Genomic DNA, 15,815 nt, shown 5'->3' on the forward strand with positions numbered 1-15,815 from the left:
CATAAAAATTAATGTACATATAAAAATGTGTGCATGTTCAGTTTATTTTAAATCTCTAGAATTATTTATTAGAATAAGTATAAGCTATGAAAAAGCTGTTATATGTCACTTCATGGCAGAAATAACTCATAATTACATACAACAAAGAATTTTATATTTATGAGATTTTTCACTAATTGATATACTGTAACGATTGTTGGAAAATCACAGTAAACTAAAAGTTTATAAAATTTAAGTTTACTGAGTTTTCAGTAATAGCTTGACTTTTAGGCTTATTTGTAACATTTTCAGATTCTTAGCCTTTGTTAGATATTTTAAATGTATTTTGATTTGTAAAGAAAACATGCAGCTCTTTTCAGGTGTGGTTTTAAAATGGTAGTGTGAGTTTCAGTGATTATCTTTTTTTAATTGGTAACCAACTATATTTCTTTAAGCGGTTTCAAGTTTGTACTCTTTTGAAATCTTAATTGTATGTTCATCTTCTATACATGAAATTCATTATTTTATCTTGAGTATTCTTATGTTTCATAATATTTTCCTACCTATCTTTTTTTTTTTTTAATTTCATAAAAATTGAGCATCCAAATTAGCTTTCCTTAAGTATATTTTGTATTCTCTTTATTGTTAGGTACTCAAAATGACACCTTTAAAATTTTTGTTTAGGTCTGCATGAATTTGATGCCTTGAAGGATCCTGAAGTGAATGAATTCCGAATAAAAATGCGCAGATTTAGTGAGGAAAAGATTCAGTCGCTTGTGGGATTATCTTGGATGGATTGGCTAAAGCATACCTATCCACCTGAACTTGAACCATCCATCCCTGAAAATTTAGAAGATAAACTTTATGGAGGAAAGCTCATTGTGGCTGTTCATTTTGAAAATTGTCAGGTAGTATTATATTAAGAAATACTTTATAATAAACTTGTGAATTTTCCCAGAATGCAGCACCAATCTTAGAGGAGGCTGTTGCTCACCTAGTAAACACTGTCGAAGATCATTTTAGACTTAAGATGGAAATATATTTTAGGATTAGGTATGACAATCTAAAGTGACATATCCTTTGCACACATACAGTTTTTTGATGCATTTTTGTCTATATCAGGGTCCAGAAACTGCAGTGTTTTTGAATGGTTTTTAAGGTTATGTAGAAAACTCAAACAATTTTGAAGGGATGTTATAAAGAAAGAAAAGGAAGAATATGCAATAGAGACTCATTTTTTGTCAGTAAAGTCTAGTTCTTTAGAGAAAAAGTTTGCCAATCCTGGTTGTAAATAATGTAGATATAATTTATTTTCTCATGTTGTTTTTCTCTTGTTTATAAAATGAAAGATTTGCTCAAAAGAGCTCTTTTTTCTATTTTCTTAATTTTGCATTCTATGAATATGTGATCTAAGTGCTGATATGGAATTGGGCATTATAATAGAGAATATATACAGTTAATCTGTATCTGAATGTTCGTAGAATTTCACAAGCTAAATTCTGTTTCTCCTTTTGTTTCAAGTATACTCATTTTATCATTTAGGCTCTGGCCTTAGAATTAGGGTATGAGAGCAGGGATATTTTGTTTGTCCTTCAGTTACTAAGATAAAAATGACAAAACCTTTATCAGTAACTGTTGTATATTGAGGGCTTTCCAGGTGACTCAGTGGTAAAGAATCGTGCATTGCTGAAAGAGCTGAAATAGGAATTTCACTGTTAGAAGGTAATTAGAATCCAGCTTGAAAATACTGACTGTGGGCAATTTGTGAAATCTAGGTCAGTCTGAATTTCATCACATATGGGTCAAATCTCTACTAGATATATAAATTTTAATATGATCGTTATTACGTGTACATGTGTTAGTCACTCAGTGGTGTCTGACTGCAAGGCCGTGAACTAACTGTAGCCTTCCAGGCTCCTCTGTCTGTCTGTGGAATTCTCCAGGCAAGATTACTGGAGTGGGTAGCCATGCATTCTCCAGGGGATCTTCCCAACCCAGGGATTGAATCTCCTACATTGCAGGCAGATTCTTTACTGTCTGAGGTACCAGGGAAGCCCATCATCATTGTAACAGATTGATTATATGTGAAAAGAAGTGTTCTAAAGTCACAAAAAATGAAAAAAAGATTTCATTGTGAAATCTTACTGGATTCCAAGCAGTCATAGAACTTAACAGTAAAAGGAGTTTAGAGATCATCTTGGCAGGCTCTTTATATAATAATTCTTTCACCATTCTTTATAGCCTGTGTCCCTAACCTGATATATCCATTAGCTATGGGGAGTGTTCTGCTTATAAAATATTGATAGCATATTTTCATTGGGAGCAAGAACACATTTAAATATTATATTTAAAAAATCAAAAGAAATTCATAGTGGCTTTCTGTGATTTCTGGTTTCTGGTTATACTTTCTTATTTGAATAAGTATCCATTCAGTCTCCCTTTATTGTACATGCCATGTATTCAGCTAATTGAAATATATCTATATCTCTCCTTAGTCTCCTTTTCTTCTGGCTACCTATTTCCCAGAGGCTAAACCAAAAGAGTTTTGGATCATATAGAATAGTAAAATTTAAAGTTATTAAATCAATTTGACAGGTCACATAGAGTTTATAGCTTTTTTTAAGGCTGTTATTCCTTTAAAAATACCCTATATCATGATTTATTACCAACACTATTTTGTAATTGAATAAACATTCATGTTAGGAATGGCAAAATTTCAGAGTAAAGTACGTTTGGTAACCATCACACATGTATTCCCTCCCTGCCCAGTTCTGTAGAATCCTTATTTGGCCATTTCAGCATCACTGCTGATGACCAGCATTGGGAACCAGCATGTGGGGACACTATAGTAAACATGAGATGAATTGTAACAAAGTATTCATTTAGGTTAAAAAATGATTTTCCAAGATTGCTAGGAGTGAAGAAAATGTACTGAAACATTAAATGTAAAGGGTGTATATGTGTAAGCATTGTGTCTTGTTGGATACAGTGTGGTATAAATAATACTACTAATAAGTACAAATGTAAAGAGTGATATTTTCACTGTAAATATAAAATTGCTTTCTTTTTTCTACCCTCCTTTTTAGGATGTGTTTAGTTTTCAGGTATCTCCTAATATGAATCCTATCAAAATAAATGAATTGGCAATCCAAAAACGTCTAACTATTCATGGGAAAGAAGATGAAGTTAGCCCTTATGACTATGTGTTGCAAGTCAGTGGGAGAGTAGAATATGTGTTTGGTGATCAGTCACTAATTCAGTTCCAGGTATGTGTTTTAACTGTCAATTTACCATTTATGAATTCTTTGAGTAGATGTCTTATGCAGAGCATTCAAGTGCCTCAGATTATTTTTGGAGTATAGTGGAGTTTAAGATACATGTAGTGAGAGATGCCTTCCCCAACCATAAGGTACGCTATTTAAAGAGGAGCATCCTGATTTTGCCTTCAAGGAACTTGAAGGTATTTTTGTTGAAATTACATTTGGAGACTGAAAATAGTTGTTGCATAAAGAATAATAGACTAAGTGACACATTAGAGGTAAATAGTAACTGAATTTTAGAAAAGTATTTGATTACTTTTATTTGTGATTTTTGGTGTTTGTATGAAGCAAGAGGGATAATGACCTGCCAGTTATTAAGTGATGTCTCTTTTGACAAGGAGCTCTGCTTTATTAGCCAGGTAACAGGGGATTTTATATCTCCCTTCTCTTTTTTTCAGGTATTTAGTGTAGCCTTTAGTTCTTGGTTTAGTAGGTAGAAAATCTTCTGGCAGTTATAACCTTCATGCAAAGCTTTGGGATCTGTGGCATTCTGACAGTTTGAACTCTAACCCTGAGAGGAAGAAGATGAAAAGTGCTTGGTGGTAACATAAAAGTATTGACTTCTTCCCTTCATGTTCTGCCATCTTTTAAGTAGCCTTCTGCTTCTTTAATACTTTTTTAAAAAAAAACCTTAGCAAGGGGAAAGTATATTGTTTTGCTCAAACTGGAATTTGTTATTACAAAGAAAACTAAAAGCATGTGTGCGTTTTGTTATGGGTTTTTTTGTGTGCAAGGTTGTGTGAGAAAGAAAATGTAGAATGTAGGCGAAGGACTTTGAAAGAAATGGAATGATGCATCTTTCATAGTGAAAAGCTTTTGCATGAATATATTTATCATAGTATCATGTTAATTCCCACATATAGGCCATTCTTGAAATTTTTTTTTTTTAATATCAGAAATGTATTTTCAGAGGTTCTAAATTGAATGCAGTATACTGTATACTTTATACTGTCTAAAGTGAACCACACTTTATATCTGTATAGGAAATTTATTCTGGTGAGGAATACATTGTCTTTTTATTCATTTTGTTAGAATCATTGGTATTGTAAACAATCACCCTTTTCTTTATATGCCTCTGGAGAGTTATTTTGGTTTCATGGAAATGAAACGGAGCATCACACTTGGATAGCCAGTAGGTTTTTGATGTAAAGACACTAATGGTTGCCTTGAGGCCTGTGCTAATAAGGTACCACGTCTACCTCAGGGATCCATGGAAAGCTGGCCACCTCAGGACTTTAAAAAAATGGCTACTCATGTACTGCATATTCACCTTTTTTCACTTACTGGCCGGAGCTTGCACTGTAGCATCACAGTCTATGATCAAGTTCTGCCCCTGGAAAAGTATGCCAGTTGGTCATCCTGTCAAGTATGGAGTGCAGAAAAGAGGAAACAAAACAAAACAACATATATACTGTGACACATATTTCTCTAAGGTTTAGCAAACAAAAAAATTCAGTCAGGTGGATTTAAATCCAGGTCTTAGAGATACTGGATGTGTAACTTAGCCTTTGGGTTTTTAGTTCTATAGTCTATTAAAGGGGGAAAATCTGTCTTCCAGAGTTAAGAAGATTAGCTCTGACGTAGAAGAAGTATCTAGTTCTTAGATACTTAGGTGTTCACTTAAGGATAGCTATTTTATGTTTTGATTTTAATTTCTCATATCTTTGACATTGAATTGTTAATATAGACTTTCAACATTGTTCTAATGTTGTTCAGCCTAATTTTATTTTTCTCTTGATTTAAGTTTTGTTTGAAAATCCTTGCCTTACTCTCCCTTGCCACTGTAGTATATCCGGAACTGTGTGATGAACAGAACATTGCCCCATTTTATACTTGTGGAATGTTGCAAGATCAAGAAGCTGTATGAACAGGAAATGGTTGCCATAGAGGCTGCCATAAATCGAAATTCATCTAACCTCCCTCTTCCTTTACCACCAAAGAAAACTCGAATTATTTCTGTAAGTTTCACATATGAACTTTTGGTGACCTTAAAAGCCATGTGATTATTTTGTTGTTGCTGTTGTTAGGTTGTTTGCTTAATCCTCCCACACATATTCTTTGCTCAGTTCTCCTATGGAAACTAATTCATGTTTTGCTAAAGATCCATCACCATTTATTAATAGTAATTTTTAAAGCTACTATTATTTTTCCATACCCAAGCTACATATGATTCTAAATAGGTCATTTATGTTTTTGATTATCTTTAGGTGCTAAATAAAAATGCCCTCAAATTGAGTATATTTTGAGACTAGAGCTAAATGCAAGACTTCAGAGAGCAAGTTGAGGCATTCCAGTAGAAAAGTTAGGTGTGCTGAGATAGTTGATTTTCTGGTGTATCTCATTTGTATTAGCTTATAATAGTGTTTTGGTGTAATTTGTCTGTTTTCTTCTTATTGAACTTTTAGACTTTAAATGTAACAAAGACATTTCTTCTAGCATATAATATTTTTATAAAGCAGACCTTTAAATTTGTGTTCATTGGAGTACTTAACAGTTTTTAAATAGTTCTTCCGTCTTAAGAAAAACCATTCCTTGATAATTAATATATTACCTGTATATTAATTTATATTGTCAATTCTTTATTTATCCAAAGCTTTTAATACCATTTGTTTATCGTGTCTAGTGAATTTTGTAGCTGTATTGTTTTACCTTGAGAACTAAGGGCTAGTGGTTGTGATGCTTAAGTTAATATATATGGTTTTCAGTTGTTAGTTCAGAGTTGTATTTTCATTATTTTACCGGTGCACATGCGAACTGACAAGGCAGTTTCATTGTTGGCCTCAAATATTCATTTCTTAATTAAATATTAAGAAATGAGTAATTAAATGAATTCTCAATTAAAATTAAACATTAATACCCTGTATTTTTTCATTTTTTACCAGCATGTCTGGGAAAATAACAATCCTTTCCAAATTGTCTTGGTTAAAGGAAATAAACTTAACACAGAAGAAACTGTAAAAGTGAGTACATGTTTAGATTTGAATTTGTCTTCTGCTCTGTTATTTGAATTCACTAATATGCTCAGTTAAGGACAGATGGGAGACTACATGTTATCCATTTTGGTCAGTTACAGGATATAGAATATGGCAGTTTATTATAGAAAAATTATAAATCTTTGTTTTAAAATATTCTTTGCATAGTTGGAGATGTACTGGATAGATTGATATTTCCCCAGTGTATGTTATGGAAAAGAAATTGGTTTAGATCAAGAATTCAGCAAGTGAAATTTAAGCCAAAACTGTAGGTCACATGTTTCTGTGCAGGCTTATTCTTCTTTTTCAGCTTTGGTCAGAGCTTCCCTCAGCCTCTTTTAGGCGCCACCCCCCTGCCTTTTTCTTTTCTTTTTAAACTTGCTGAACAGACAGAAAATGTAATACCATTCCTGAAATAAAATAGATGACTACATTGTAGACCACAACTTGTTAACACATGGGGATTTATTGCACCACCCCTACAATTAAGTAAAGACTTAACAAGGCATTTTGCTTCAAAGTGTAAAGCGTGCATTTTCCTCTATTTTGCTTGGCAGGAAATGAAGTGAATAGTTTTGTGATCCAAGAAAGAGATTCAGTTAGTTTGAGATGTTTGCTGGCATGAGGATATATTCAGGAGTACCTTGCCAAAGATTACCAATGCCTTGTTTTTCTAAGTGGACATTAAAGATTCTTTGGGTAGCGGTCATTAAAATAAGGGTGTTTTCTGTTATATTCTTAGCTAGATTTTAATTTTTAAGACCAACTAGCCTTCTTTTCTATTTTAATGGTAATTTAATTTTTCCGTTGAATTTAAATTTTCTTTCTTAATCTTTTCCAGTTGTAAAAGTATAACATGATTGTTGCAGCAGTTAAAAAAAGTCCAAATATGATTTAAGAAAGAAGTTGTCGATCTCTCCTCATCTCTTTACCATCACATGGGATTCAAGGTCAATAAGCCTTGAGTGACCTCCATGTTTATACAAATATATATAAACTTATGGTCGTGTTTATTTTATTGATTGGTTGGTTTGTTAAAGAAAAGGGATGATGTTATATATATATTAATCTATAATTTGATTTGTTGATTTTATATCTTAGATGATTCTCTGGATTATTAAATATTCAGTAGAGTTCCTTGGATATTACTTTTCTAAGGGCAGAAGTCATATATTGGCAAATATACCCTCAATATACCTACCTTTACATATGGGGTGTTTTTTTTTTAAACATATATGTATCATTTTGCTTAGTGGTTTGTATGAATCCATGTGTAATTTTCATTCTAAAAATGGGAATTACTACTTATTCTTCCCATTTGTTAGGTTACTGTTATTTATTAGCTACTTAATTCTTTTCTAGCTATTGTTTCTTTGAAGCCTTTCATCCTTACTCAGTTTATTCCTAAAGAAGACCAAAGAAGCATTTACTATATGTCTTTATTTTTCTTGAGCATTATGCTTTATTTTTGTCTTTGACAGATTACTTATGAAAGTAAGTAATCTTTATTTCTATAGGTTTTACCAACTTCCATCAGCTATTCTAAGCTGGATTGATTTTATTGTTTGTGGTCATATATTTTTAGGACTAGTGGGCTTAATATAGTATTTAAAGTACACTCTCCCTCCCCACTCCATCTGCTTCTCTGGTTCTCCCTCCTTTACCCTTTTTCTCTTTTCAGAGAAGTTACATAGATGAATTGAAGTAAGTTAATGCAATTATGGCATCACTTTCTTGTATGTACATCCCTCTTTCTTTTTTTTAATTGCTGTTCAGATTAGGAGTTCCAGTATAATGTTGAAGAGAAATCTGGAGGTGAAAAAAAAAGATTAGGGGTAGATGAAGAGCAGGGAACTTTACTTCTTTCTTTCCAAACTTTTCTTTTCTTGATGTACTGACTAGGACCTTGGTGTGATACTGAATAAAAATGATGAGAGTAAACATACCAGTCAGGTTTCTCCCAAGAAAAATAATAATAGAGTGTTTGTGTATGTGTATTTGTGTGTATATATATATGCATACACACAGAGATTTATTGATTTTTAATTTTTGTCTGTGCTTGGTCTTTGTTGCTGCGTGGGCTTTCTCTAGTTGCTTCAAGTAGGGGCTGTTCTCTAGTTATGCTTTGCAGGCTTCTTGTGTTGCAGTGCACAGATTCTAGGGCCTGCAGGCTTCTGTAATAGTGGCACATGTGGAATCTTCCTGGGCCAGGGATAGAACCCATGTGCCCTGAATTTGCAGGCAGATTCTTAACCACTGAACCACCAAGAAGGTCCACCACACATAGATTTATTTAAGGAGTCAGCTCATATAATTATGGAGGTGTTTAAGTTCCACAGTCTGTGAAGTTTGTTTGCAAGCTGGAAAACCAGAAGACCTGATGGTTTAGTTCCACTCTGAGTCTGTCTGTATTTAGTCGCTCAGTTGTGTCTGACTCTATAGCCCGCCAGGCTCTTCTGTCAGTGGGATTTCCCAAGCCACAGTACTGGAGCACGTTGCCATTTCCGACTCTAGTGGATCTTCCAGGCCAAGGCATTGAACTGGCATATCTTGCCTCCCCCCATTGGCAGGTTGGTTCTTTACCACTAGTGCCACCTGGAATGCCTGAGAAACAGGAGGCACCTATGGAAGTTCTGTATGCTCAAGACCCAGGAAGAGCTTATGTTAGTCAGGCAAGAATTCTGTCTTACACTCAGGAGGGCCAATCTTTTTGTTCTGTTCATTTCTTCCACTGAGTGGATTAGAGCCACCTACTCAAAGGAAGGTAATCTGCTTTAATCAGCCTACCATTTAAATGTTAATCTTATCAAAAAGAAAACACTGTCACAGAAATAACCAGAATATCTGGACACCACAAGATCCAGTCAATGGATAAATGAAATTAGCCATCACAGTAGATGTTTCTGTTTTGTTCTTTATTGTAAAGAAAAGCATTTAGTCTTTAAGCTTTAACTACAATATTACCTGTAGGTTTTTCACACATGCCCTTTATTCAGGAATTTTTCTTCCCTTTTTACTTAGCTGAGAGTTTTTATACTAAAAGGGATAGAAAAAGTTTCACTTTGTCCAGTGCTTTTTCTGTATTTCAGTTCAGTTCAGTTCAGTTGCGCAGTCGTGTCCCACTCTTTGCGACCCCATGAATCGCAGCACACCAGGCCTCCCTGTCCATCACCAACTCCCGGAGTTCACTCAGACTCACGTCCATTGAGTCAGTGATGCTATCCAGCCATCTCATCCTTTGTCGTCCCCTACTCCTCCTGCCCCCAATCCCTCCCAGCATCAGACTCTTTTCCAATGAGTCAACTCTTCGCATGAGGTGGCCAAAATACTGGAGTTTCAGCTTTAGCATCATTCGTTCCAAAGAAATCCCAGGGCTGATCTCCTTCAGAATGGACTGGTTGGATCTCCTTGCGGTCCAAGGGACTCTCAAGAGTCTTCTCCAACACCACAGTTCAAAGGCATCAATTCTTTGGTGCTCAGCCTTCTTCACAGTCCAACTCTCAACATCCATACATGACCACAGGAAAAACCATAGCCTTGATTAGACGGACCTTAGTTGGCAAAGTAATGTCTCTGCTTTTGAATATGCTATCTAGGTTGGTCATAACTTTTCTTGCAAGCGTCTTTCAATTTCATGGCTGCAGTCACCATCTGCAGTGATTTTGGAGCTCAGAAAAGTAAAGTCTGACACTGTTTCCACTGTTTCCCCATCTATTTGCCATGAAGTGATGGGACCAGATGCCATGATCTTCATTTTCTGAATGTTGAGCTTTAAGCCAACTTTTTCACTCTCCTCTTTCACTTTCATCAACAGGCTTTTTAGCTCCTCTTCACTTTCTGCCATAAGGGTGGTGTCATCTGCATATCTGAGGTGATTGATATTTCACCTGGCAATCTTGATTCCAGCTTGTGTTTCTTCCAGTCCAGCATTTCTCATGATGTACTCTGCATATAAGTTAAATAAGCAGGGTGACAATATACAGCCTTGACAGACTCCTTTTCCTATTTGGAACCAGTCTGTTGTTCCATGTCCAGTTCTAACTGTTGCTTCCTGACCTGCATATAGGTTTCTGTATTTATTGAGATGATTTTGTAGCTTTTATATTTTAGTCTGTTAATTGGATTTCCTTTTCATTTTTATAATGTAATTACTTTTTTTGACTGTGCGCAGTCTTCCCTGCTGCATGGGCTTTTCTTTAATTGTAAAGCGGGGGCTCCCAATTGCGGTGTGCTGGCTTCTCATTGCCTTGACTTCCCTTGTTACAGAGCACTGGCTCTAGGGCACATAGGCTTCTGTAGCAGCGGCCTGTGGACTCAGTAGCTGTGGCTTTCCAGCTCTAGAGTACAGGCTGAATAGTTGTGGCACAAGGGCTTTGTTGCTCCCTGGCAAGTGGGGTCTTTTCAGATCATGGAGCAAACCTGCGTCTCCTGCATTGGCAAGCAGATTCTTTACCACTGAGCCACCGGGGAAGCCCCAGTTTGATTGATTTTCAAAAGTTTTATGTACTACACGTTGAAGATGTAGTAGCCTTTTTATCTATTGCTGATATTGACTTACTAATATTTTGGTATGCATTTTTATGTCTGTGCTCATGGGGAATATTCATCTGTACTTTCCATATAATATCTTTCTCTGATTTTAGAATTGGGATAATGTTGACCTTACAAATTGAGGTAAGAAGCCTTTTCCTCCTCAGTTTTCTGAACAAGTTTAAGTAGGATTGGTATTGTTTCTTCCGTAAATATTTGGTAGAATTTACTCCAAGCACCTGAATGTAGGGTTTTTTTAGTGGGAATATTTTTAATTAGAAATTTAATTTCTTTACTGGATAGATAGACAGTCATAATTTCTATTTCTTTTGTGTCAACTCTGATTATTTTCATCTTTTGAAGAATTTAAAATTTATTTAAATTTATTGGCATTAAGTTCATTACAGCCCCTTAAATTAGTTTTTTTCTTGCTGTATAACAAACTAACACAAACCTAGCAGCTTAAAACAACACATATTTGTTAGTTCATATTTCTGTTGTTCAGAAGTCTAGGCATGGTGTGGCTGGGTTTTCTGCTTATAATTTTACACAGTTGAAATCCAGATGTTAATTGGGCTACATTACTTACTGAAGCTCTTGGGAAGAATCTGCTTCCGAGATGATTCAAATTATTGGCCAAACTCAGTTCCTTATAGTTATAGGACTGAGGTTCTTATTTCCTTGATGGCTTTTGCTGGAGAATTGTCCTCAGAATCTTTCAGGTTCTTATTCTTGGCTGTATTTTCAATTCTTGAAACAGAGTATTTCTCAAGCATTAAATCTTTTTCTGGCTTTGAATCTCCTGCCAGAATGATCTGGTCCCTTTAAGGGCTCATCAATAGGTCAGGCCCATGAAGGATAATCTCCCTCCCTTTTTGTTTTGTTTGGGCATGCTATGTGGCATGTGCAGCCTTAGTTCCCCAACCAGGGATTGAATCTGCACTTCCTGCAGTGGAAGCATAGAGCTTTAACCATAGGATTGCCAGAGAAGTCCCTCCCTTTCTTAAAGTCACCTGTGTTTTATAGTAAAACCTAATCATGGGAGTGAAATCCATTGTAATCACAGTCCCACAGATCTTACTGGAGTAAGATCACATGATTCTATGGAGTCTGTAATGAAATCCTAGGTGTTCAATAAAGATTCATTACTCTGCCTGGTTGGCACTTGAATGGCTTTCACTGTGAAAGTGCTTAGAATATTGTAGTGTAGAGCTTTCTGGTGGATCTTTTACCTGCCTTGTGGCATTTGCCTTTTCATATGTCCAGCTTGATATTCAGCAGAATCCTGAAGTCAGTGCTGCTCAAAATCTAGAAGATGGTATTTGTGTAGACAGAGAGCTCAGATTGCCCTCTAGTTATACCACTATTTGAAATAGTTTCTTCTGACTCTCAGAAAAGACAGTAGGGGTCTCCCCATTTTTGGCCTTTCTTTTTGTTTTCTATTTTCATTTGCCCCAGTCTCCCTAGAAGTCCTAAGGCAGCAGTAGCAGAGCGCTAGTGGTAGCAGAACAGCAGTGGTTGCTAAAAATGCAGAGTTAAACATCCCTGTTTGATTAGAGGAGTTCTTGTTCGTCCTAAGGGAAATGGTGAATATCCTGATATCCACTCGCCCACTTCCCCTGCCCCTGCCTTCTCTGTTCAGCATTGTTGTAGGAAATATGAGTGAACGAAGCCTCAGTTTTCTTGCTGGGTGACAATGAAAGGGTGGCCCTAGGCAGCCACAAAATACACTTGGATGATTTCAGAGTGGGATGAGCTCACAAAACTTCTAGGTTTATTCCTGAGCTGTACGTATATGGATCAGAGTCACAGCTGCCTATGTACTTTGAGAATTGTGTCATAAACCATAACCAGCATCTTAAACTAGTCACTGTATTTTGGTGCACATACTGGATAGTTCCAAATAGCCCTACAAAGAATTTGAAAACTGAACTGGTATTGGAACCACAACTCACAGAAGGTTTGTTGAAACTTGCAGCTTGAAACTATTATCTCCTAAAACAAATCATCAGCAGTCTCTATAGAATATAAATAAAACACAGAGACTTATAATAGTCAAAATGTATAGGAAGTCCTATCCTAGACTTCCTAGGTGGTGCAGTGGATAAGAATCTGCCTGCCAGTGCAGGGATATGGGTTCAGTCCCTGGTCTGGGAAAATTCCACAGGCAGCTAAGCCGGTACACCACAACTACTGAGCCCAGCCCCCTATAGCCTGTGCTCCACAACAAGAGAAGCCACCATAATGAGAAGCTCCTGCGCCACAACTAGAAGAAGTCCCTGAGCAGCAACGAAGACCCAGTGCTGCCAAAAATAAATAAATTTTAAAAATTTGCAGGGTGCTATTCAGAATTAATTGGCATAAAAAGAACCAGGAAAATCTCAAGCCCTATGGACTATGAGAATCAACAGACAGCAATGCTGAGATGACATGAATGTTGGAAGTCTTCACAAACATGTTAAAGAAATTGTTATAAAAATGCTCCAGCAACTAAGGGCAAAGCAAACACAATGGAAAATAATGGGAAAAAATGAGAAAGTCTTAGCCACAATACACAGTTGTACTTCAGTGTCTGGAGGGGTTTGCTTCCAGGATTCTCAGAGGAAGTTCAAATTACTATATAAAATGGCATGGTAGTTTTATAAAACCTATGCATAACCTATACTTTAAATCCTCCTTTACTTACTTGTTGCAGCCCCATGGATTGTAGCCTAATAGGCTCCTCCATCCATGGGATTTTCCAGGCAAGAATACTGGAGTGGGTTGCCATTTCCTTCTCCAGGAGATCTTCCCAACCCAGGAATTGAACCTGGGTCTTCCACATTGTAGCCAGACGCTTTACCATCTGAGCCACCAGGGAAATCTTAATTACTTAAAATAACTAATAAAATGTAAATGCTATATAAATTGTTACTGGAGTGCAGCAAATTCAAATGTGCTTATTATAACTTTTTGGAATTTTTTCCAAAATACTTTTCATATTTGATTGGTTTAGTCTGAGGATGTAGTGCCTGTGGATATGGAGGGAGAATAAAGGATGAACTAAGTGAAAAACAAATAATGAATTAAAAAACTCTGAATGGACTCCATAATGGAAATAGTGTGAAAAGAAAGAGTGAACTTGAAGAGTAATCAATAAAATTTTCCATTTTGAACAACAATTTGAAAGAAAATGGAGGAGAAAAAACTATAGAGCCTCAGATACCTGAGTAACAATATCAGAAGGTCTAACACTTGTCTAATCTGAGTCTCTGAAACAAAAGAGAAAGAGTGTGGCTGAGAAAAACTAAAGTAATTATTACTGGGAACTTTCCAAATTTGGCAAAAGACATAAATATAACATTTAAGAAACTCAGTGAACCCTAAACATAATAAACTCAGACAGTTCCAAGGCCAGATACTTTCTCTTTCAAAATCATAATTTGATTCTTATTAGTCAAAAATCTTAACACCTCATAAGCCTAATTTTTTGGCTGTCAGCATTCCTATCATGTTAAAATAGATATTACCTCAGGAAAGAAAAAACTATCTTAATCTTTTTATCTTCTTATTTCAGTACCTGTAACACTAGATAAATATTTGTGCAATGAATTAATACATTTTAATGTAGCTGCCTCTGACATCTGTAAATCCTTAATTAAATGTAAGACAGGCCTTCTCCCACTAAGTCAGAGCAACCATGCCTTTTTATTAAGTGGTTCTCCAGTGGCTAAGTGGTAAAGAATCCTCTGCATTGTAAGAGATGAGGGTTTGATCCTTGAGTTGGGATGATCCCTTGGAGGAGGAAATGGCAACCCACTCCAGAATTCTTGCCTGGAAAATTCCATGGACAGAGGAGCCTGGCAGGCTACAAGTCCATGGGGTCACACAGAATTGGACACGACTAAAGTGACTGAACACACACCCATACTTCTTGAAGATTTCCCAGCTGCCTTAGTGGTAAGAAATAAGAGACACAGGAGACATGGGTTTGATTCCTGGGTCAGAAAGATGGCAACCCATTCCAGTATTCTTGCCTATAAAATTCCATGGACACAGGAACCTGGTGGACAGGGAGGCCTGGCATGCTGTGTGTGGTCCATGGGGTTGCAAAGAGTCAGACCCAACTGCGCATTCATACGTACACTCGTATTTCATGAAACCATGGGAATTTCAGCCTGTTCGGACTCAGTTCCCTTCAGTTCACTGTAGTCGCTCAGTCGTGTCCCACTCTTTGCGATCCCATGGACCGCACGCAGAACGCCAGGCCTCCTTGTCCATCACCAACTCCCGGAGTCCACCCAAACCCATGTCCATCGAGTCAGTGATGCCATCAAACAAACTCATCCTCCATCGTCCCCTTTTCCTCCTGCCCTCAATCTTTCCCAGCATTAGGGTCTTTTCAAATGACTCAGCTCTTCACATCAGGTGGCCAAAGTTTTGGAGTTTCACCTTCAACATCAGTCCTTCCAGTGAACACCCAGGACTGGTCTCCTTTAGGATGGACTGGTTGGATCTCCTTGCAATCCAAGAGACTCTCAAGAGTCTTCTCCAACACCACAGTTCAAAAGCATCAATTCTTAGGCACTCAGCTTTCTTTATAGTCCAACTTTCACATCCATACATGACCACTGGAAAAACCATAGCCTTGACTAGATGGACCATTGTTGCCAAAGTAATGTCTCTGCTTTTGAATATGCTGTCTAGGTTGGTCATAACTTTCCTTCCAAGGAGTAAGCGTCTTTTAATTTCATGGCTGCAGTCACCATCTGCAGTGATTTTGGAGCCCAGAAAAATAAAGTCTGACACTGTTTCCACTGTTTCCCCATCTATTTGCATGAAGTGATGGGACCAGATGCCATGATCTTCATTTTCTGAATGTTGAGCATTAAGCCAACTTTTTCTACTCTCCTCTTTCACTTTCTTCAAGAGGCTCTTTAGTTCTTCTTCACTTTCTGCCATAAGGGTGGTGTTATTTGCATATCTGAGGTTATTGATGTTTCTCCAGGCAGTCTTGATTCTAGCTTGTGCCTCC

At 36.6% G+C, this 15,815-nt stretch overlaps 1 protein-coding gene across 3 annotated transcripts in view; it reads left to right on the plus strand.

Moving 5' to 3' along the window:
• PIK3CB (phosphatidylinositol-4,5-bisphosphate 3-kinase catalytic subunit beta) overlaps positions 1-15,815 on the plus strand; it is a 184,225-nt gene that overhangs the window by 96,863 nt on the left and 71,547 nt on the right. For all 3 annotated transcript variants that reach the window (XM_004003302.6, XM_042236388.2, XM_042236387.2), the window contains 4 exons: positions 664-887; positions 3,066-3,245; positions 5,087-5,257; positions 6,182-6,259. In XM_004003302.6, coding sequence (XP_004003351.2) covers positions 664-887; positions 3,066-3,245; positions 5,087-5,257; positions 6,182-6,259 — 653 coding nt within the window. The remainder of the gene's footprint in view (positions 1-663; positions 888-3,065; positions 3,246-5,086; positions 5,258-6,181; positions 6,260-15,815) is intronic.

Source organism: Ovis aries, chromosome 1 (genome assembly GCF_016772045.2).
Source record: "Ovis aries strain OAR_USU_Benz2616 breed Rambouillet chromosome 1, ARS-UI_Ramb_v3.0, whole genome shotgun sequence".
NCBI classification, from domain to species: Eukaryota; Metazoa; Chordata; class Mammalia; order Artiodactyla; family Bovidae; genus Ovis; species Ovis aries.